The following is a 24391-nucleotide window of genomic DNA, read 5'->3' as shown; positions in this document are numbered from 1 at the left end:
ATAAATTGGCTTATTCCTTGTGTCAGGAAGGTATTTTGTTTCTTGATTACTAAAGTCACGGATGTGTGAAAAGTAGGCCATAGGTTGAAGGCCATGTGCCCCTTCCATGTGCAAATTAGGCCTGCAGACGCCGCTGAGCATTCCCGGTAATTTGCTGCCCTGTTAAATGGCTACGAAGCAGTCATTAAACTCCGAAGTCCTTGGATCCTGCCAAAAGAGAGATTGAATTATTTATGACAGAAGCAGCTATCAATAGTAATTACAGCACATCCTTGCACAAATCCAGATTTTTTTATTTCAAGAATAAGGCCAGGCTGACAGGGATCAGGGGTCAGACTCACTCATATAAGAGGCCAAAAAAAAAAAGGCAAAATCCATATCTGAACACTGAATCTGTATTGTCCGCATTAAATTCTTTAGGTATTCAAATGGCTGTTTATTTCTTATAAGACTATGTTTGCCTCAATTAAAACCATTGAAGGAACTTTTTAATATGATCATTTTTCCTTCTTTAATCCAATAGGATGATTTGAAGCAGAAGAGCAATTTAAAATGTCATTTTTAATAAATGTGTTTTTATTTTGAACATGGATTAGCATGAGGTGACATAAAACTGCTTATTTTCCTAGACTCTGGCAAAAGATGTGTTCTCTTTACAGAAATATTCTTCATTCAATTTTGAGTAATTTTGAGTTTGTTAGGATCTTAGAATAAGATGGCCATGAACCACTGAAAATCCTTCTTTTTCCTCATGTAGAAAGAGAAAGACCTACCCATTGGGGGGGCATTGATTATGTACCATATTTTTCGGAGTATAAGACGCACATTTTTCCCTCAAAAAAGAGGCTGAAAATCTGGGTGTGTCTTATACACTGAATACAGCATTTTTTTGCCTCCTGAAACCCTGGGCCGTTTTTTGCTCAAATTTGTGCTCCCCTCCCCCCCATCCCCAGGAGCACTCTATAAGCTTCCTAATGCCCCCCCCCTTTTTTTTTACAAAAAACAGGCCCATTTTTGTGAAAAATGGTCCGATTTTGCTCGTTTTTGAGCCCCCACCCTCCCAGGAACACTCTACAAGCCTCCTAAGGGGTATTCATGCCCTTTGTTTGGGGAAAAACGGGCTGTTTTGGGGAGGTTTGCAGAGTGCAAAAACTTTTTTTAAAAAAAATTGCCTCTTCAAAACCTTGGTGTGTCTTCTACTCTGAAAAATACAGCACATAGAAGTACATAAATTCATGTTCTGGCCATTGCAGCTGGTATAAATCCAATCAGTCAATGCATATAAAATACAAGGGCTATTTTAGTTTGTCTATATCAGAGGTCGGCAACACACTCAAAGAGCCATTTGGACCTGTTTCCCACAGAAAAGAAAACACCGGGAGCCACAAAACCCTTCCCGTGCCTGACTGTTTCCTGAGCGGCCACAAAAGTAGCCAATGTAGTTGAATTAAACATTCTGTTTTCTTCTGAAACTTTTCTGTTCTTGGATTTATCCATGGTTGGCCTACCAGGGGTCGAAAAGATCAATAAATTGCGTGCCGGTGGGTGTCTCACATTGGTGGTTGTGACACATATTTTGAACAACAGATAGCCGCAGTAGAGGGATGAAAGAGCCACATTGCTGACCCCTGGTCTCTATATATAGACAATATATATTGTCTTTATATACTTATTTTAAGACCTTGTTGTGTGTTAGCCATGTGAAACTTTTTTTATTCCTTTCAGATGATGGAGTTTATTATCTATTCAAAGTTTTCGTTTGATTTCTTTTTTCAGAAGAAAAACTGGAAGAATTAAATGTTGGATTCAGCTGACTGCCAAACTGCTCAGATTTCTCTGAAGAGTCCGGCTTGAAAGCTTGTCAAGAGCTGAACGAATTGCCAAACCTGACAGTGCAGAAAAGCTTTAATTACAAGCCATGATCAATTCAAGAGTTTCCATCAGATTGCTGGGGTTCTACGCATTCCTCATTTTTCAAGGTAAAGTTGTGCTTTTACAACTTCAGGTTTTAAGAAATGGTCTTGGTGCCCAATAGAGATACTGCTATGTTTGGTTTGCAGTTTGAAATACAGTGATAAGCTCCTACAAACTTCCAAACTTTTAATGAAAACTAAAAGCTACAAAATAATATAGGACTCTGGCGTGAGAGCTAACACCTGCCAGCCTGTGGTTAAAAAGTATGTTTATCTACGTGTTTACATTGTTTAGTTGGAGATTTGAGATAAAATTAGTTTAATTGTCATGTGCTTCTTAATTAGATATAAGATTAGTAATTTCAGTTGCCGTAAATACAAGAGAAGTGAAGTAGAATTTGTGAGCATAGATGATAAATTGAATAAGGAAACAGCAATAAGGATTTTTGTTATTTAAAATACAATTACTGCTAGACTTTCATTTCTTAACATTTATGGATAATTTTGCTTAAAAAATAATATGTTGGTTGTCTTGCTTTTAAATACATATGCAAATGAAAAGTTCCCAATGAACTTTTAGCAATGTATAGTATGAAATTTAGAATAAAGCACAGAATACTTAACATCATCCTATATTAAATTACTAGGATTATATTAGCATAAGTGTCTCCCCACGATAAGATCTAACTTTTGAGAAGTTGTGAAGAGTCTGAGAAAGGAATAGAGGTTTCACAGATTAAGAAATAGAGGTTTCACAGGTTAAGAAATACCATAGAGAAACATTTTAGGGCCTTAACTGAAAGCGTCAGCATGTACAATGGGGTGGGGGGATCATAAGTACCATATTTTTTTGGACTACAAGATGCTCCGGACTATAGGACACACCCAGCTTTTGGGGAGGAAAACGAGAAAAAAAAATCTGCCTCTGCCTCCCAGCAATTTGCCTCCTTTAAGCAAACAGCAAACAGCCTGGTCAGCTTCAGCACAGCCTGATTTAGCACAAGCAGCTGATTGGCAGTTGTGTCGGCCTCCCGGAATACCTCCAATCAGCTGTTCCAGGCTGCAGGGATTGCAACTGTCCATTGCCACTGCCACCTATCGCCGCCTCCGCGCGCCCCATTTTTGGCCTCCATATGTCCCATTTTTGGCCCGTCTGCGCTGCCGCCACCACCAATCCCTGCATCTTTGAACTGCCCGAAAATGGGACATGCGGAGGCTGAAAATGATGTGCACGGAGGCGGTGGTGGGCGGCAGCAGTGATGGCGGCAATGGGCAGTGGCAATCCCCACAGCCTGGAACAGCTGATCAGAGGTATTCTGAGAGGCAGATCCAACTGCCAGTCAGCTGCTTGTGCTAAATCAGGCTGTGCTGAAGCTGACCAGGCTGTTTGCTGTTTGCTGCCAGGAGGCAAATTGCTGGGAGGTAGAAGCCAAAGGGTGGGAGCTTGTGGGTGGGCAGAGCTTTGGCAACATTCTCTCTCTAAGACATTTCCACCCACTTTCGGGGGGGGGGGGGGGGTTGGTGCGTCTTATACACAGTAAAATACGGTATATGGGTAGATGATAACAGAGTTGGAAGGGACCTTGAAGGGTTTCCAAACCAAGCAGGGGATCCTGTACCATTTCAGACAATTTGGCTGTGTCCAGTCTCTTCTTAGAAGCCTCCATTGATGGAGCACCTATGACTTCTGGAGGCAAGCTGTTCTCCTGGTTAATTGTCCTCCTCACTGTTAGGAAGTTTCTCCTTAATTCCAGATTGCTTTTTCCTTAATTAGTTTCCATCCGTTGCTGCTTGTCCTGCCTTCAGGTGCTTTGGAGACCCATCTTCTTTGTGGCAGCCCCTGAGATATTGGAACCGATATAGATATTGTGACCGATATCACGTCACCCCTAGTTCTTCTTTTCATTAAATTAGACAGGCCCAGGTCCTGATATATGCACGTGCCGTATGTTTGTCAAAATTTAAGTACGTTTAAGTCTCACACAGCTGTCTGGTAGTGGGTCCCTTGGAGCAGTGTGCTACTTAAACAAGCACCAACTTCAGTCGTGCATCCTTTTAGCAGGAGTGCCAAATTTGTTTGTATAATATTAATTCTGATTTCGTTCCTTGCCGTTTCCACGCATGAATGCAAGTGTGATGTTTGTGGTTTGTGTCAGCCCACTTAAGTGATTCTTTTGCCGTTATTTGTTATTTGTTTTTAGTCAGTGCGATTTAATGATTTCCCTGGTTTTCAGTCAATGCAGTTATTGGGAAATCAAGAACAGTGTTTAGAAACTATCAGCACTAACGATCTCAGATCCATTTGAAGTACTAGATTATTGCTGCTGATTTCCTTATCAACAAACACTGAGACAGGAAGATGAAAAATGCAAATAGAGTAGAGTAGAATGCAGAATAGAATAGAATAAAGTTAGAAGGGACCTTGGAGGTCTTCTAGTCCAACCCCCTGTTCAAGCAAGAAACCCTATAGCTGTGGTGGCGAACCTACGGCACGTGTGCCACAGTTGGCATGCAGAGCCCTCTATGTGGGCATGCGTGCCATCGCCCCAGCACAGACAAAAACACTGCCGCACATGCACCAAAACAAGCAATGGGCAGAACAGGGCTCTGATTGGTGGATGCAGTTTTCGTTGCACACCTCCCGTTCAAGTTGATAGACAGCCAGGGTAGTTGTCATTTGCTTTCCTTCTTTCAAAAATTACACAGATACACAAGCAAATAGCCTGTGTGTTGATGAGACCTAATTGCAAAGAAGTGTATGTGAGAGAGAAAGACTAGATTAGAGGGATCTTGCACATCACACTCTATCTCTGCAGCAATAACAGATCCCTCGCTGCCCACCTCCTTGCCCCATGCTTGGTCCCCTTGGTGTGTTCTTTTCCTGTGGCAGGATTGTTTCCGTTCATGTGCAGAGTGCCTTTCAAATCAACCCCTGCAATGGCAGGTCATTAAATCAATGCTTTGGCTCCAAAGGAAAACCTTTATGGTAATATAAAGGAGAGGAGGATATGTTTTATATGATGGGTTTGTCAGTTTGTAGAAATAGCGGTTGTATTTCCGATAATTTAGAGCTAAGAATTCCAGTTTCTTTCAAGTATGCTTTATTGCGATGTTTCTCAACCATGTCAACTTCAAGATGGGCGGATTTGAACTCCCAGAATTCCCCAGCTTAGGAATTCTGGGAGTTGAAGTCCACCCATCTTGAAGTTGGCATGGTTGGGAAATACTGCTTTATTTCATGCACTGAAAACAGTGAAAACCTTTATCTTTACTTTGTTCTAAACTGGAAACTCAGCATGGGCTTGTTTGTTTGACATATGGAGAAAATGTCCTTAGATTGAACTTTGCTGTAAAACTAGACTTTGCCTATTTAATATTTGCATAGACATTGAGATTGTGTGTGTGCGTGTGTTTGTGTACTGGCTTCTGCCCTTGGAATGCAGCTGAGATGTTTTAGGCCAGAGAAATGAAATTACTGGACAAGAGAATTCTTTGCCCTTGCTATAAACTTTTCAAAATAGTTTTGCCCCGCTACGGTATAAAATTACCTGCCGAACGAAATGTAGGGGCTTCTCCAACCAATTTCATTGTATTTAAGTACAATGACAATAAAGATTATAGTTATACTCATTCTGCATTGTGCCCGTGGTTACGAGATTGTCTCAAAGAATATCAAAGTCACGTGTATATTACTTTAATATATCTGATCATAATCTGTCATTAGCACAGAATACTATGGTATGCAAAGCTCATCTGTGGCACAGCTGATCAGGGTGGATAAAAATTGATGACTTTTTTTAAAAAAATCAGATTTTTAAAAAATTTAAATCGGATTTTTTTATTTAAATCAGAATTTTTTACCAAATTTATTTTAATAAAATGCTTATGGAGTAATAATATATCTAAAGATAGTTTTCTATTTAATATACATTCATAATTTAGTTTATTCAGCAGGATATGGAGCTTAATTATGTAGCATGGGGTTGTATATTCTGCAATATTGGGACTGTCGGTGAGTCAACAGCGGGTCAGAGGAGAGCCGCTGCAGGACAGAGATGACAGTGGCTTTTTAAAAATTAAGATTTAAATTGGGTTGATTTAAAACAAGCCTTTTTACTGGTGATTTAAACCTTGATTTAAATCAAATCCACCCAGCTGATAAAATGAAAGTGTTCTGCATCCCCCCCTTTTTTTTTTTTTTGGCTTGAGATCATTTCCATAGGTTTGACAGAGATTGTGGACTGATGTTGAAATTCTAGGTTGCATTAACAGAGGGATAGAATCAAGATGACGTGAAGTATAAGTACCACTACTATAAAGCCTTAGTAAGACCCCAGTTGGAATAGGGCATCCAGTTTTGGTTGCCACAATATGAAAAAGATGTTGAGACTCTGGAAAGAGCACAGAGAAGAATAACAAGGATGACTAGAGGACCGGAGGATAAAACATATGAAGAACAGTTGCAGGAACTGGGTATGTCTAATCTAATAAAAAGGAGGAGTAGGAATGACATGATAGCAGTTTTCCAATATTTGAGGGGCTGCCACAAAGAAGAGGGGATCAACCTTTTTTCCAAAACACCAGAAAGCAAGACAAGCAATGGACGGAAATTAATCAAGGAGAGAACCAAGCCTAGAAATAAGGAGAAACTTCCTGACAGTGAGAACAATTAACCAGTGCAACAGGTTGCCTTCAGAAGTTGTGGTGCTCCATCACTGGAGGTTTTTAAGAAGAGACTGAGACCTATTGGAATGGTATTGAGTCTCCTACTTGAGCAAGAGATTGGATTAGACCTCCAAGGTCCCTTCCAATTCCGTTTTTCTGTTATATTTGTGTTTCATCTCTTGTTCTGACTGTCCTCAAATTACCGTATTTTTCGGAGTTTAAGACTCACCGGAGTATAAGACGCACCAAGATTTTGAAGAGGCGAATTTTTAAAAAAGTTTTTGCACTTTGCAGACCTCATGAAAACGGGCCCGTTTTTTGTCCAAAAAAGGGCATGCATAGCCTTTAGGAGGCTTGTAGAGTGCTCCTGGGGGCTGGGGGAGTGGCAAAAACAAGCAAAAATGGCCCCTTTTCTGCAAAAATGGGCTCATTTTTATCCCCCAAAAGGGCACGAATAGCCTTTAGGAGGCTTATAGAGTGCTCCTGTGGGCTTGGTGGGGGGCAAAATTAAGCAAAAAACTGCCTGTTTTTTCCTCATTTCTGCCCTCCTCAGCCCCCAGGAGCACTCTGGAGCCTCCTAAAGGCTATTCACAACCATTTTTGTTGGGGTGGGTGGGGTTCAGGAGGCAAAAAAAAAGCTGCATTCAATGTATAAGATGCATCTAGATTTTCAGCCTCTTTTTTGAGAGAAAAAGGTGCGTCTTATACTCCGAAAAATACAGTATGCTTGAAATTCAGTTCCATGGTGATTCAGTGTTGCTTTCATACAAGAAAACCTGCTGTGGTTAGAATGTGTGCTTCTTAAGTTAGGGTTTTCTGAAATGAGAAGCCCAAAATATCCAGTGACCCTAATGCCACCCCAAGTGTTTAAACCTTCTCTGCACAATGGGCTTGCAGCAAAATGGATTAACTTCTTTTGGGAATATCCCACAGGTTGGAACCAAAACGGGATGATCCGTGCAGCAGGAATAAAGACAGATCCTGGCCAGCAGAAACAGGAAGATGGGGTGACAGTAGCCCCAGAGGACATCATGCCTTTTTTACAGTGCTATTGCTCTGGTCACTGTCCAGAAAACGCCATTAATAACACATGCAAGTAAGTAATGCAGACATAATGAAGACCTGATGATAGGAGAGGCTTCAACATCATTTACCCTCCCTAGTTCTTAATTCCTTATATGTTGGTGATTAAATAATTGCTTTCTTATTTGGAAATATTTCAGAAATTTCAAGATACAACATTTTAACGCCGTAGCAGCTTTTGAACAGCGCAGTTCGTAAAACGTAAAAATATGTTTTTTTACATATTTAAAACTTGCAGTTTTTATTGCCCTCTAGTGGTTACATCTATATCAACTCTGCCAGGATTTAACATGTGCAGAAATGAAATTATGATTTCAAACACATTATAATTCTAGAGGCACACAAAGTGGTTGTTCCTATATACAGTGGTGGGATTCAAATAATTTAACAACCGGATCTCTGCCCTAATGATTTCTTTCAGCAACCAGTTCACCAAACTGCTCAGAAACTTAACAAGCAGTTCTCCCGAAGTGGTGCGCACTGGCTTAATCGCACCACTGCCTATATAGGATTGAAATCCAAATTTCAGATTAGAAAAATGGAGCCATAAATGTATTTCTAGTTGTCGCCCTGTTCAGCATCTTCTATTTGCAGCTAGTTTCATTTCCCATCAGAGTAGCATATACTGGTAGTGTTAGAACAAGCGTGTCAAACTCAAGACCCGGGAGCCGGACCTGGCCTGCAGGGTACTTAGATCAGGCACGCGAGGCCATCCTGGAAACGGCAAAGGACCGACCAGTGGTGCCTTTGCCAGTGAAAATGGGGTCCCGAGCTCCGTTTTCGGCTGCGAGGGCCTCCTGCAATCCTCTGCCAGGGAAAGTGGAGCTCTGTTTTTGCTGGCAGAGGGTTGCAGGAGGCTATTGCAGCCAGAAACAGAGCTTGGGACTCCATATTTGCTGGCAGAGCACTTGGGCCACCACAGGTACCGACATGAGTTATGTCGAGCTGGCCATGCCCATCCTATGTTAGAAGGAGAAAAAACAACACTTTTCTGAAGAGACTGGCTGAACGCAGCATTCGGAGAACTGAAGCGAGTTCATCTGTTTTTCAGAACGAACGGACATTGTTTTGCCATCATTGAGGAAGATGAAAACGGAGAAAAAACCCTTTCTTCTGGCTGCATGAAATACGAAGGGTCGGACTTCCAGTGCAAGGTACCTCATGGCTGATTCTCTGAGCGGTTTCCAGAAATGAGGAAGGAGAAGCCGTTGCTCTTCACTTTCCCTAAGGCTGCTTATCAATTTTTGTTAAATCCTAAGCTGCTTGCTGCAGGCGAAGGGCAGCATATTGATTTTTTTCCAAAAAGCTTTAAAAGGTTGCCACTTTTATCAAAAATAGTCTGAAAGTTGAGTCATGGCAACTAGATTTACTTTCTTGTTGTTTGAGATGTTTTCTCTGGCCATCGAAGCAGCTTCTTCAGTCTGAACCAGTTGGTTAGGGGAATCTGAGTGGGCAAACGGTTATGGGAAGGTGCCAGCTTCTAAAATTCTTATTAATAAATTAATATTAGTAAAAATGTCTCCCTTGCACCAAGCTTAGATTTTCTTCCCCAAAGTGAATGGCAATATGTTAGTGAAGGATCTCAGTCACCAGGTAGAATTCTTTGAAAGTTGAGTCATTGTTTGCTGCAAATCACACACACATGATGTCACACTTACCCCCTCAGTGATTTACTTAATGACCACAACAGAACTGGTGTTGTGATTCCTGCATGGTCACATTATAGTTCATCTATGGACCATGTCACTTAATGGTTGCTGGTCCCAGTTGCAGTCAGTAAGGGAGAACTATCTATATGAGAGACCACCAAGCAATACCAGATCTACAGACTAGTATCTGAGAAGTTGGGGAAAGTTCCAGAACAAGGAGATGACAAACTACATTCATGTTGTGGTTCAGAAGATCATTGTGATAGTTGCATGAGCTTTAGCTTAACTCCGAGGAAACAACTTTATTGTGTATGTGGAAAGGCAGGCATTGTTCTGACCTAGGCCTCCCAAGATCATGAAGCCGACTCCTCATCCCAATAAAACCTCTTTTATTTAGGTTAAAGGGAATTCCTCTCCAGCAAAGTCCCGGCCAACAGTCTTTCATGAGATTTCACAACTACAGACCTTGATCAGGCTTGGAGAGTTGCCAGGCCGATAGCTTCCAAATGCCACTCCGTAGCAGACAATACTTGGCAAGAAGTCAGGAACAGATCTTCACCCGAATGAATTGAACTAATTGTCCACCTGTGCCTTTACTCCCAAGTCAGCCGCTGCTCTTTAGCTGTTCTCTTCGTCTGGCAACTCTGCGCTGGGCACACTGTGAACAGGCTCCAGCTGTTCTTCTGCCCCACTGATGTCCGACTCTGAAGACAGCTGATAACTGTCAGACAGCCCTGGCCCCCTCTCTGCCTCCAACACAGAGTCCTCATCTGAGCCTTCCCCAGACTCCAGGACTGGCCCATGTTGCTCCTCAACTTCCTCACTGTCTGAATCTGTCGCTAGATGCACTGGCCCCTGACTGGCCATAACAGGCAGGATCAAATGAGTATTTCTCAAAACGTCCCCGAGAAAATGGTGTATGTTCATGAAGTAGAAAATGCCAAATGCTAGAGGAATAAATAGGAAATAAAATTTTAATTTTATTTAAAAATGGAAAATAGAATGGGGCATCCTAGGTGAGAGCCATGGTGGTACGTACAGTGGTTAGAATGCAGAATTGCAGGCTGACTCTACCCATAGCCGGGAGTTTGATCCTGACCGGCTCAAAGTTGACTCCGCCTTCCATCCTTCTGAGGTTGGTAAAATGAGGACCCAGATGGTCAGGGACAATGTGCTGACTCTGTAAACCACTCAAAAAGTTATGCAGACCACTGTGAAGCGGTACATAAGTGCTATTGCTAGGTGAAGGTCACAGCTATGTCTACTTGACCTTCACATCACAACCTTTTGCGGAAGATCTCAGTTCTCTATTTTAAATATTGTTTGGAAAGCAACAATATATACCAATGCCTGCTTTCCAGTGCTTTGTTGTAGATTCTTGAACATCTGTACATGGTTGTGAAAATACATATGACTAGCTGATGGTCCAATGTACTTACTTTCTTGTGGCCTCTGACCATTAGTGACCAAATCATCTTTTGTTTTTTTTAACCTGTCTCAGAATTAGATGTGATACAGGAAGAATTGTCTCTGCACTATATCAGTGGGGCTGGAAAGATTCCCCTTGTTGCGATTATGGTGCTGATCTGGAAACTATTAAACATATTGCGCAAAATTATGCACAAAGATCTGCACGAAGCAATGTCAGAGGCCATTGCCTCTGAATGTAGCTGAATTGGACATTCAGTTATGAGGCCAAGTTTTACATAGACTCAGAGGTGGGTTCCTACCAGTTTGGACCAGTTCGGCCGAGTAGGTAGTAACTCGGGCGGACACACGCCCGAACCAGTTCTATACTCGGTGGCGCCATCTTGTTTTCCTGTTCTGCACATGTGCAGAACAATCTTCTTTGCAAAAATGTGATTTTTTCCCCTTTGCTAATGATGTGCGCATGCGTAGACCTTTCAAGGTACAAATGTGCATGCGTGCAGAGCAAAAATGTTTGCACTTTGCACCGGTAGTAATGCCGGCAGGAACCCACCTCTGCATAGACTGTATATACAGTGTGGGTGTGGGTGTTTGTGTTTGTGTTTACTTCACCTCTGCCATCATACTCTAAATAATAACTAACCAATGTGTTAATACATGCATATATATCTATGTGCTTCTGCGCTGCTTCAGTGTGCAATTTCTTCTGTAGGATTCCCGAGTTGTTCTACGACGCCGTACCATTGAATGTTGCCGGACTGACTTCTGCAATCAAGATTTGCAGCCCACTCTACCCCCTTCTTCAACAAGTACTACGCTTGCTGATATATTGAGTGGGTGGGATCCACGGGGTAGTGGGCCTTTGCATGAAGATTTTACCCATCTATTTTTCAACCTTGGTCTATCACCCAAGTACTGTATTTTTTGGAGTATAAGATGCACCGAAGTATTAAGACGCACCAAGGTTTTGAAAACGCAATTTTCCTGTTCACTGCTTGGAGAGTCCAAGCAACGGGTTAAATCAGTTTGTTTGCCCTAGGACTGAGGAATCTTTTTCCTTGGCCACGCCTCCTGGTGTTGTTTGGCCTCAGAATTTTTCCTCAGTCTGCCCGTTCAGGACTTTTTTGTGAGCTCCAGCTTAATTTATCCTAGACTTGGACTCTCCTTCTCCTTATTCCCCTTTTCTTTTTCCTTGTCCTTATTTGTGCTTTTTTTACCTTACTATTATAGGCTATTTAGATTTGATTTTTTTTCACCGTCGTTGACTTTCTCCTTGAGACTTGGAGGTAGGCGTGGTAGTGCTCTGCTTGCTGCGCCGCCTTTGGACGGCAGCAGAGAGCTGCCAAATCAGCTTTAAAGCGCGGCAGGGTGGTAAGGCTCCCGGCGGCTGCCGCCGGTTTGCTTTGTTGTTGAGGTTTTTTTTCTGGTTTCTTGCCTTTGGGAAGGCACAGAGAAGTGTGTGGCTGCTGTAAAACGCACGGCCACCATCTTATCTTCCTCCTTCACCCTCGCACCAGAGCGGCGGCCATTTTGGAAAGGCTTAATTTCACGCCTTTTTCAATTGGATTTCCCACTCAGCCACGCTTCAGCAGATAGCCACAGGGTGGTTAGCTGGCCCTGTTTCAGGTCACCGGCTGGGTCACTACCATCCACAACGTCTTCCCAAGTGGCGCTGGTGTCTTGGCCACCTGGTGGTCATACACTGGCACAGGGAGGGCTCCTCAATTATCTTCACTGTCTCTCCCTGCCTTATCTGCCTAGTCTTGCAGCCTTGGTTGCTTTTCCACCTTCTCACCTCCTGTTTGAGTGGCTGGATTTTCATTGGACTCATTTGCAGAGCTCCAGCTTTCTCTTCTGGCATTTTTTTTTCCACAAACCGATTCCACAATACCTGCTGGTAATCATATCCAGTGTCAGCCAACAGAGTCTCCATCACCACCTGATCTCCACCTGCCTTGGCCTTCTTGTCTGAAGATCGTGCCACCAAGCCATAGAGCAACCTGGCCCATCTGACTCCCTTGACGGTAGACCAGGTCCCTCACAGGCCCCTAGCAAGGGAATTTCTGCAGGCAGGGGCAAGGAAGGGCAGGGTGGCCAGTCAGGATAGTCATCCCTATTTAATTTAATTTTAATTTAATTTAATGCTTCTAGACCGCCCCCTCTCCCGAAAGGAACTCGGGGCGGTGTACAGTTCATACAAAATATAACAAGATACAATAAAATTAAATATGTACAGTTGACAGTTGACATGGAGGAGGTTAAAATGCCGTTAAAAGAACTGTACAAAGCAGATATAAAATAAATTCAAACCCCTAAAAACAAATACAGTAAATTAAAAAACCCCTAAAATAACCAGATATAGTACGTTTGCCAGGAGGGACAGTTGAATTATGCCAGGCCTGCTAATCGGAACAGGTGAGTCTTCAGTTTTTGCCGGAAGGAGCGGAGGTCAGAAGTGGTTCTAATGTCGGGGGGGAGGTCATTCCAGAGGGTTGGGCCCATCACAGAGAAGGCCCTACCCCTCGGTGTCGCCCGCCGGCATTGTCCAGTGGATGGCACCAGGAGAAGTCCCTCCCTGTGTGAGCGTATTGGCCGCAGGGATGTATGTGGGAGGATGCGATCCCGCAAGTATAAAGTGTCTTCCGCGGCGGCAGCTAGGGATGCAGAGAGGCGGCAGCGGACTCTCGATAAGCAGTTCGAGAAGGCCCAGCGAGGAAGGCCCCTCAGCCCACTCCTCGAGTTGAGCCGGTCCTTCTACCACCCCCAAGGGGGGATCACCTGTCCATGATAAGGAGGTGGAATCTCAGGATCTATCTCTGGATAGGGCTTTGGCAGACCTGGGTTCTCCTAACCCAGTGGTGGGCAACCTTTTTTTTCAACTGAGCCAAATCTCGCCAAAACCACGATTGAAATTTATTTTGAGAGCCACACTTTTAAAACCGAAAATACATAGGATGGTACACTGTTTTTAGTTTCAATAAACTCTGGCATTTGAAGCACGCAAGTCTTAAAGCTGTCAAATTACAAGATCCTTGCATCCCTAACCCTTTAGGAAAAAAACCCCAAGGGGTCTTCAAACCTGACAGCTTGAAGACTTGTGGACTTCAACTCCCAGAATTCTGAGAGTTGAAGTCCACCAAGGGCATCAATCATATTAGCCCAGGCAGGGATCTGCAAAATTGGCTCTTAAGACTGGTGGACTTCAACTCCCAGAATTCTGAGAATTGAAGTCCACCAGTCTTAAAACAGCCACCTTTGCAGACCTCTGTGTTAGCCCAAAGCCTGGCGCTGGGCGGGCCTTGCTCCCCCATTGGTGGAGCCCCAGGAAGCGAGGAGGGAGAAAAAGAGACGGAGGCCAAGGAGCTTCTCCCCCCCCCCCGCAAAAATCTTATCAGGGAGCCGGCGGGCAGTAGCAAATTAGCTGATCACGCGGCGTGATCGGCTAATTTGCTACTGCCCGCCCGGCTCCCCGGTTAGATTTTTGCTGGGAGGAGGCGGGGGGGAAGCTCCTTAGCCTCCGTTTCTTTTTCTGCCTCCTCGCTTCTCGTCCCCGCCTGACTTCAGGATCCTCCCTAATCATTGTGGGTCGAAAAGAAAAAAGGGAAAGACCCACAATGATTAGGGAGGATCCTGAAGTCGAGCGGGGACGAGAAGCGAGGAGGCAGAAAAAGAAACGGAGGCTAAGGAGCTTCCCCCCCGCCTCCTCCCAGCAAAAATCTAACCGGGGAGCCGGGCGGGCAGTAGCAAATTAGCCGATCACGCCGCGTGATCAGCTAATTTGCTACTGCCCGCCGGCTCCCTGATAAGATTTTTGCGGGGGGGGAGAAGCTCCTTGGCCTCCGTCTCTTTTTCTCCCTCCTCGCTTCCTGGGGCTCCACCAATGGGGGAGCAAGGCCCGCTCAGTGCCAGGCTTTGGGCTAACACAGAGGAGCACACAGAAGAGCCACATTAAAGTGTGTAAAGAGCTGCATGTGGCTCGCGAGCCGCGGCTTGCCGACCACTGTCCTAACCCTTCGTATGTTTCTGACTCAGGGCCCGCTCTCGTGGGGCCCAACCCTGGGGGGCTTACTGGTTCTATCCTCGCCCAACAAGATCCTCCTCCTTCCAGGGACATTGGGCCGGACACTGGTTTAGCTCAGGAACCCGAGTTATCCGTCCACATGCAGGCGGTTGTCGCCTGCGCCATCTCTCAAGGCATAGCGGAGGGGATGCAGAGACGAGACCAAATGCCCGTTGTTCCCAGTACTCGTCAGACAGGGCAGGAGGCTCCCCCTACTGCCAGGCGGGTCTGTCACCCTTCTCTGGAATCCTAGGCGCTCAGCGAGGCTTCTGTTTTGGAGGACCCAGATCAGGAGGAGCAGGAGCTCTCGGAGGACGAGGACCTTCCTCCGGATGCCCCTGCCTTCTCAGGGCTCTTTAAGCCTAGCTTATTTAAGTCCATCATGCACAAGGCTAGGAACACCACCCAAGTGGGTACCAAACCTAATACCGTGCAGGGATCTTCTGATTCCACCCCGGTTAACCCCAATGCAAGCATGTTTAATGTTCAGGCCCCTCAGCAAGAGCTGGTTCTGGTTCCCGATCTCTTTATGCATGTCATTCCGCGGCAATGAGTCCAGCCTGGTTCCCTGGCCGTGCCCAGTGGTGGGGACGAAAAGCTGTATTCAGTAGATCCCACACTGGAAGACATTCTGGTCCTTCCATCTGTGGACCCTCCTATAGCAGCCCTCACTTCTAATTCGGTCCTTCCTGCTGACCTGTTAGAAGGCCTAAAGGCGGAGGACAGCAAAGCAGAGAAGGCCTGCCACAAGATTCATCAGGTGGCAGCCTGGGCCATTAAGGCGTCTTCCTCCGCGTCCTTTTTCAACAGAGCCTCTATCATTTGGCTGCGTGAGCTTCAGGCTAAACTACCAGCAGGAGGCACTCGTCTTCGCCAGGACATAGCCAAAATCATTGTAGCGACCCAATACTCAGCTGATGCTTCCCTTAACACGGTCAAATTTGCTTCTAGGGCATTAGCTTGCAACGTGACGTCCCACCGCCTTGTGTGTCTTCATCACTGGCAGGTGGATCAGAAGAACAAGTGGAAATTGGCTTCTGCTCCGTTTAAGGGGACCAAATTATTTGGGGAGGTCTTAGACCCCTTCTTGATCGAATCTAAGGAAAAGTGGAAAGTTCTGCCTACCTTGAACAAGAAATAGGACCATAAATCCGCTCCCTATTTCAAGAGGCAATTTTTTCGTTCCAGTGAGCCCGCAGGATCCTCCTCCGCTCCCTCGACCAGATCAGTTAATCAGTCGGGAGATAGGTCCCCGGACAGGCAGTCCTTTCCGGACAGAGGTAGGCAGCAGTTCAACTACTGCAGGTCCAACCGGCTTTCAACCGGCCCTTCCGCAAATCCAAGTGACCATCAACGCTCCCCTCCCATCGGGTGTCTGCTTCAACTGTTCGCCCACCAATGGGATTTGACCATAGAGGACGCCTGTGTCAGGGGAAAAAACGCCCTGGAGAAATCTGAGATCAATGGACCGGGCTGATTCCCTTCCGCATATCTTTTGAGATATTAAGAAAAGAAATACAAGTCTTTAAGAAGTATTCTAATTAATAAACAAACTTTAATAATAAAATAAAATAGAAAATAACTAATTGGTTACATTTTGATAATAAAAGCTCCGGTTGCCAAGTTGGCAGCCGAACAAAGAAGAAAGGAATAGATTCTGGAATGTGTGACGCATGCGCAATAAATCACTTTCAGATAAGAACTTTTTGTTTTTTGACCTGCGCAATAAAGCTTTCTTAGTTTAACTCTTGAATGTCAGTTCAGGCCTAGCAAACTTTTTATCATCGTGACAGCCTGGGTCCTCCAGACCGTCAGGGAGGAGCTCTCTTTGGAGTTCCTCTCTCAACCCCCTCAGAATTTCGTCTGCTGCCCAACCCCCTCTTGCCCTCTCAAGAGGGAGCTCATGACCCAGGAAATTTGCCATCTCCAGAGATCAATGCCGTGGAGCAGGTTCCACCCAACCAGGAAGGGAAGGGATTTTATTCCATTCTCTTCCTGGTACCCAAGAACTCAGGGGGGTGGAGGGCTATTTTGAACCTCAAGAACCTCAATCGTCACATCGCATACAGGAGGTTCAATATGCAAGCCCTGCAGACTATCCTAGCAGGGATCCACCAGGGGGATCTCCTCACATCCATCGACTTGAAGGAGGCTTATCTACCTATCCCTATTCAACCACAACACCAAAGGTACCTGCGATTCTTCTATGCTGACCGACATTATCAGTACAGGGCCCTTCCATTTGGCCTGTTGGCACCCAGGACCTTCACAAAAGTTCTGTCAGTGGTTGCAGCACAACTCAGGTGCAGGCCCGTAAGACTACAATGTTACCTAGACAACATTCTCATCCAATCATCGTCCAGGAAACAAGCCTTACAGGACCTCCACATCACCATGAGGTCCCTCCGGGGTCACGGGTTCTCTTTGAACCTGGAAAAGAGTCATCTCACCCCAACTACCAACCTTCTCCACCTTGGGGCGGTGATAGACACCACAACTTGCAGAGTGTTCCTTTCCCAGGGCAGGGTAGACAGCTTAGTATCCCTGACCCACAGGGTTCTGAGCTTGAGGCGAGTCTCAATGCTACTCCTCTCACAACTGTTGGGGAAGATGATCTCCTGCATCTCGGTCGTCTTCTGGGCATGGCTCCATTCCAGAGAGTTGCAGTGGCTTCTCCTACCTCATCAGAGAGTCAACAGGAGCAACTCATCCATGACGGTGCGGCTTTCCCCGACCGTGAAGAGATTTCTCAAGTGGTGGCAATCAACAGCTCTACTGAAGGGACACCTGTTCAAGGAACCTGCAAGAGTGGTCATCACAACAGACGTCAGCCTTGCCGGCTGGGGGGCACCCATGGGACATCGCATAACTCAGGGCAAGTGGTCTCCAGCCAAAGCAGCTTGCAACATCAACTTCTTGGAGCTGCGGGCAGCGAGACTTGCCCTGCAGCATTTTCACTGGGACATTCTGCATCAGCACGTCCTCCTGATGACAGACAATGTGGCCGTCAAGGCACATATAAATAGCCAGGGTGGCACCAGGTCCAGGAAACTCATGGCAGAGGCAGAGGCCCTGGGCAGGTGGGCGGAGTGTCACATTGCATCCATTCGCTCTGACCACATCTCGGGAGTGGACAATTCTCAGGCGGACTGGCTGAGCAGGACCACCATAGACAATGCAGAGTGGCAATTGGATCCAGTTCTGTTCCACCAGTTGTCTCGCAGATTCAGCACCCCTGTGATCGACCTGTTCGCCACCCGAGAGAACACGCAACTCCAACGCTTCTTTTTTCGCTTCCATTTGCCGGGGACGGATGCCCTTCAATGCAGATGGCCTCAGTCACTGCTGTACGCCTTGCCCCCTCTGCCGCTGCTACCACAGGTGATCTGCAAAATCATTGCGGAGAGGGCGGAGGTCCTCCTCGTCGCACCCCACTGGCCTCGGAGGTCCTGGTACGCCGACCTTGTCAGCCTGTCAGTGTCCACTCCATGGCGAATTCAAGGCCAGATCTCCCTCAGCCAGGGGGCCATAGTCCACCCGGACCCCCGTGGCTCCAGCAGGCCATCTGGCACTTGAGAGGGACCTCCTGAGGAGGAGGGCCTGTCGGAGGAGGTGGTACGTACCATCCTGGCGTCCTTCAACGACCAGGATATACGGCTCCACCTGGTCCACCTTCGCCAAGTGGTGTGACAACTTCCAACTTCCATCTTGATCCAGTCACTGCACCTGTTTCCCGCGTACTGGACTTTCTACAGGGGGCCTAGACAAGGATCTCACCCCCAACACCCTTCGTCGTCAGGTGGCAGCACTATCCACCGTTTGGTCCGGTGATCCGACCCAGTCCCTCAGCAAAATATCAAGGGTTTGCTGTTTCCTTAAGGGCGCCTCCAACCTACGCCCTCTGGTGGTTCACCGTTATCCCACCTGGCAGTTATCGGTGGTCCTACAGGCTCTTACTTCACTGCCCTTCGAGCCTCTACTTACAACATCACTGGGACACATCACCTTAAAGACTGCCTTTCTTGTCGCAATAACATCCGCGAGGCGCATATCAGAGCTGGCGGCTCTATCAGTCCGGGAGGACCTTTGTGTCATCCATCCAGACAGGGTCGTACTGCGTCTGGACCCTGCCTTCATCCCAAAGATCAACACCTGGTTCCACAGGGCGCAAGAAGTCATCCTACCTAACTTCTGCCCGCGCCCCAACCACCCAAGGGAATGTGTTTGGCACAAGTTGGACGTCAGATGCAGATGTATATCAAGCATTCTACAGACTTCCGCATGTCAGAGGCCCTCTTTGTGTCATTCCAGCCAGGCTCCTTGGATAAGAAGGTGACATCTTCTACAGTCGGCAGGTGGCTGAGAGCATGCATTGCAGCTGCATACGAACATCAGTCCAGGGCAGTACCTCCACACATTACCGCTCATTCCACAAGGAGCGCTGCCACCACCGCGGCCTGGGCCATCCAGGCTACCATTGACAACATCTGCAGAGCGGCTACCTGGTCTTCACCATCGCCCTTTGTCAAGAACTATAAATTGGACATGTATGCTTCGGCCAAAGCCTTGTTTGGCAGGCGGGTTCTCCAGGCAGTTGTTTCCACAACCGATTCCCGGGACTGACCTTCTGCCCACCCTAGTGACATATAACCTGAGTATGTCCCATTGCTTGGACTCTCCAAGCAGTGCACAGGAAAATGACAATTGGCTTACCTGAAGGGTCCTTTTCTATGCACTGCGGGAGAGTCCAATCCACCCTGGCTTCTCTGTCCAGGGATTCGTGACCGTCGTGTCAACTTGGACTTTACTGCTTCATCACACTTCCAGACTTCACGGGTTCCAGACCTTCTCAAAATTCTGGGGCCAAACAACACCAGGAGGCGTGGCCAAGGAAAAAGATTCCTCAGTCCTAGGGCAACCAGACTGATTTAACCTGTTGCTTGGACTCTCCCGCAGTGCACAGAAAAAGACCTTTCAGTCCTTTTCGATGATCTTTTTTTTTTTTTAAAGGGTTTTGCACTCTACAAACCTCCCAAAAATGGGCCCGTTTTTTTCCCCAAAAAAAGGCATGAATAGCCTTTAAGGGGCTTGCAGAGTGCTCCTGGGGGGTCGGGGCGCCCAAAAATGACCAAACAAATGGCCTTTTTTGTGAAAATGGGCCCGTTTTTTGTGAAAAATATTGCATGCATAGCCTTTAGGAGGCTTATAGAGTACTCCTGGCAGTGGGGGGCAAAATTGAGCAAAAAAGAGTCAGTTTTTCACTCATTTCTGTCCTCCCCAGCCCTCAGGAGCTTCTACAGGCTCTACACGGCAATTTTGGTGAAGTGCACGGGTCTTCGGGAGGCAAAAAATGCTGTATTCAGTGTATAAGACACACCCAGATTTTCAGCCTCCTTTTTAAGGAAAAAAGGTGCGTCTTATACTCCAAAAAATACGGTAGCTAATATCCTAGCAACAGAAGACTTCGCAGTTAGTTCTGAGCATAGCAAAACATAGTATAAAACTCTGGGGAAATGTAATATTGTTTACGTAGACATCAAATCAGGTACTAGGCAGATTGCCTTGTTTCAAACAATCTCCACCAGAGATCTATACCTTGTTAATTATGATCCCAGTTGAATAATAATAGAACCATAGATGATGACATTCCGTATACAGTTTATACACAAGAACTATTGCAAAATTGTATTACTGAAGGTAGATTGCAATAAGATTTGTCTAAATCTTGGCTGATAATTTCAGTGAGAGAGTTCTGCATTTAATTATGCTTATGTTAATGCATTGTTTCTTAATAATGGCCACTTTAAGGTGTGTGGACTTCAACTCCCAGAATTCCACAGCCATATATCCTGGCTGAGGAATTCTGGGAGTTGAAGTCCACATATCTTAAAGTGGCCAAGGTTGAGAAATACTGTGTTAATGTTTGTTTGTTTGTTTGTTTGTTTGTTTAGATGCCCTGTTTGATGGCAGCATACGTTGGATAGCTGTGCTTATTTGCATGGCAGTGTGCATAATTGCGATGATTGCCCTCTTTGGCTGTTTCTGCTACAGGTAAACCATGTTGGATATTTGCAGCTTTAAGATGTTGCATTAAAACAGGATAGACTGGAAGTTTTAAAGGCAGTTTCGAGTTGAACCCAATTTGATTTACATCACTTTTGGTGGTTAAATGTGTAGAAAATTGTATAAAGTGGAATAATACTCAGGACCTCCCATTACACAGTCTGTAGTGGAATGTGGGAGAAACTTTCAAGATTCATGGTCTTATTTGTGCTGGATATAAAATATTTTAATGATTTGGGACCTGCATTTGCCTATTTGCACATTTAATGTTTATGATTAATATATTCCTTTACATCATATAATCTTATATGAGATCCTGACGATATTTTCAGAAAATCTAGGTGATGATTTAAATTCATCTAATTTAGCTCCAGTTACTTAGTTTGATCTAACTTAAATAGCTTCATAGTAAGACGAAGAAAAGACTTTTTGTATGATACTATATTGTTATCCAGAGATAGAAATTAGGGGGCTCATTTATCACATACTTAAGCCGTGCATTTGAGGTGAGACACAAACTCTTTATTCAGTAATTCATTTCTGTTTCAAGTAGATAACAACCGCGTAAAATCAACAATTAGGAAATTACTTACTAATGTAAAAATGGAGAAAGTCTGTGGCATATAATTTGAAATTACTTTTGACAAATTAGAATTTAGGTCATGAATGAAATCAAGATCCGTTGAATTTGAATCTGTTTTTCCTCCAGGCATCACTGCAAAAGGGTAGCAAAGAGACGATGTTACAATCGTGGTTTGGAGCAGGATGAGGCCTTCATCCCAACTGGGGAATCATTAAAGGATCTTATTGACCAGTCCATCAGCTCTGGCAGTGGGTCAGGACTGCCTCTGTTGGTAAGCCTGTGGTTCAAGAGTTATGTGATTTATAGCAGACTTGTCAAGGTTTCTGCCAGTACGAAAGATGAGGTCCTGGCATGAAGGCTCAGTTTAACTGACTTTATCAGTTTAACTGATTATTTGCTAATAACCCATGTACAGGAATCTTCTCAACTAACAATCAGCACCTGGTTAGAGCTAGATAAGATTCAACAAATCTCAAAGATGTTGGACTTAGTTTGTTTGTGGCTACGTAGGGATTCTAAACTGATCCTTCTTTTCACGCCAACCCCTGGCTCTGCCATACCTTCTCCTACAGCCTAAAGCAGTAATGTAGAACCTTTTAGACACCGAGTGCCCAAACTGTGCGCATGCACATGCCCAAACTGAAAGGTATGTACGTGCATGTGGACATGCGCAGGCATGCATGGGTGCACGCACTGATATGCGTGCATGCTCAGCAGAGACCCGAAGACCAGCGGGAGGCAGGGCATCCCAACACTGGCAGAGGAAATATCTTTTTCTTTCGTGAGCTTCTGTTTCATCCTTTGCAGGGAAACAAAAGCTCACGAAATAAACGCCACGGAGATCTCACCTGGGGTGACGGGTCGCATGCCAGCAGAGAGGGCTCTGCGTGTCACCTCTGGCACACGTGCCATAGGTTCGCCATCACGGGCCTAAAGCATTCTTGAAGAAAAGCAAGCAAATTTAATTCAGTTCAAAAAATTTCAATTGCTACAATTGCTATAGTAATTCCTGTTCTTTACAGCTACGACATGCTTTAATTGAAAAGATAGCTGTTTTTGAACAAACCATTTAAGTGCCTAATCTAAGAATCCTCAAAGGGATCACCTTATTTTTTTAGTTCATATCCTTTTTGTAAAAATAATAATAATAATAATAATAATAATAATAATAATAATAATAATAATAATAATAATAATAATAATAATAATAATAATGCGTTCAAACGTTTCATCCGCAGCTTGAGAATCCTGGGGTGCCTTTTTTTTTTCTTTTGTCAGGTGCAACGGACGATCGCCAAACAGATTCAGATGATCCAGCAGGTTGGAAAAGGGAGATACGGTGAAGTTTGGATGGGTAAATGGAGAGGGGAAAAGGTGGCCGTGAAAGTGTTTTCCACCCCCGAAGAAGCCAGCTGGTTTCGGGAAACAGAGATTTACCAGACGGTTCTTATGCGCCATGAAAATATTCTCGGTAAGCAAAGAGGCTCACACTGTGACTACGTTGTCATTGAAAGGATTTCATACATAATGCAACATTCCTAGCACAATATGAAAAGATGACAAAAAGTTTCTTATACAAGGCGTCGGGGTGTTTTTCTTTTTTTACTGGGTTCCACTTGCATTGTCAGTTGTTAAGGCTTGAAATATTTTATCCAGTAAAGTGAAACTTGGTATTCTGACCGAGGCTTCCCAAGAGCATGAAGCAAACTCTTGGTCCTGACAAAAACCCCTTTTATTAATTTACTGTGAATTCTTCCCATTCACATCCAGCAAAGTCTTTCAAGGGAGGATTTACAGTCACAGACCTTATCTGGCTTGGAGAACTGACAGACCAATAGCTGCAAAACTTGACAAGGAGTCTCGGAGAGTCACGAATCAATTAAGCGAACTAATTGTCTCCTGCAAACGCTACTCCCCTTCCGCTCCTCTTTTATTTCCTCTGGGAAGGGCCATTCATCTTCCAACTATGGCCTTACTCCCAAGTCGACCCCTGTTCCTTAGCTGTTCCCTTCATCTGGCAACTCTGCGCATGCGCATACTGGGAACAAGCTCCAGCTGTTCGTCTGCCTCACTGATGTCTGACTCTGAAGGCAGCTTATAACTGTTGGGCGGTCCTGGCCCCCTCTCTGCCTCCGACACAGAGCCCTCATCAGAGCCTTCCTCAGACTCCAGGACTGGCCCATGTTCCCCCCCAACCTCCTCACTGTCCGAATCTGTTGCCAGATCTGGCAGGTCAGAACAAGGCTTTCCATCAACCGTATCTTCTCATCTCACACCGAGAACAGAATAGAGCTCCAGGTGGGCTCTTCCAGTTATGAAATGTCTATGGAGATTCTCAATCATCCAGGTCATGGTTGCCCCAAATTTGCTTTTCCAAAAGACAACTGGACTGTTTCTCCCCCTCCCCCTCCCCCTGAAAACATTATCTTCAGTTCTGAAGAACTGAACTGAAGAAGTTTCTTGGATGAGAAGCAAAATGTTTTCAATGGGAAAAAAATGCAAGAAAATCCTGTTGCCTTCTGGTTATGAGAGTCACCAGAATGCTATGAGAACCTAGAAGCCACAACACTTGGATGATATGAAATTCCCTAGTATCGCCTGCTATATTCCTAAAATTCAGAGTGGGCCAATTTATTCCATTGGATTTGCAGCCAGTAGAGTGTGTCATTTTTGTACAATCTTGTTGGGAAAAAAGCAAGTACATTTACAATTTTTTTAGCTTTTCAACTTACTATCAGCGTATAAGTGTTAGTTCTTCTTTTCAATACTATTGATAAAGGGAATATAATGCCACAGAAGTCATGCAACATTTACAATTTGCATTCCAGTCTGTAATTTAAATAAACATAACTGCAAATTTCACCTGGAAAAAGTAAGCATGCTCCTACATTTATCATTAACTCAGATATCTAAAATTAAAAATCAAGTGCAACATGTCAAGAACGTT

At 45.0% G+C, this 24391-nt stretch overlaps 1 protein-coding gene across 1 annotated transcript in view; it reads left to right on the top strand.

The window, feature by feature from the left end:
- The window catches only part of BMPR1A (bone morphogenetic protein receptor type 1A), an 86582-nt gene that overhangs the window by 51230 nt on the left and 10961 nt on the right, over positions 1-24391 (top strand). Inside the window, exons 2-8 of the mRNA XM_081956520.1 lie at positions 1777-1979; positions 7512-7674; positions 8713-8815; positions 11451-11547; positions 20750-20849; positions 21571-21715; positions 22723-22915. Of these exons, the coding sequence (XP_081812646.1) occupies positions 1919-1979; positions 7512-7674; positions 8713-8815; positions 11451-11547; positions 20750-20849; positions 21571-21715; positions 22723-22915 (862 nt within the window). The 5' untranslated portion in view covers positions 1777-1918. The remainder of the gene's footprint in view (positions 1-1776; positions 1980-7511; positions 7675-8712; positions 8816-11450; positions 11548-20749; positions 20850-21570; positions 21716-22722; positions 22916-24391) is intronic.

This window comes from Natrix helvetica (assembly GCF_964273705.1).
Source record: "Natrix helvetica genome assembly, chromosome: 5".
Classification (NCBI taxonomy): Eukaryota; Metazoa; Chordata; class Lepidosauria; order Squamata; family Natricidae; genus Natrix; species Natrix helvetica.
Note: the sequence above shows the minus strand (reverse complement) of the source record. Positions and strands in the feature narration are given on the sequence as shown.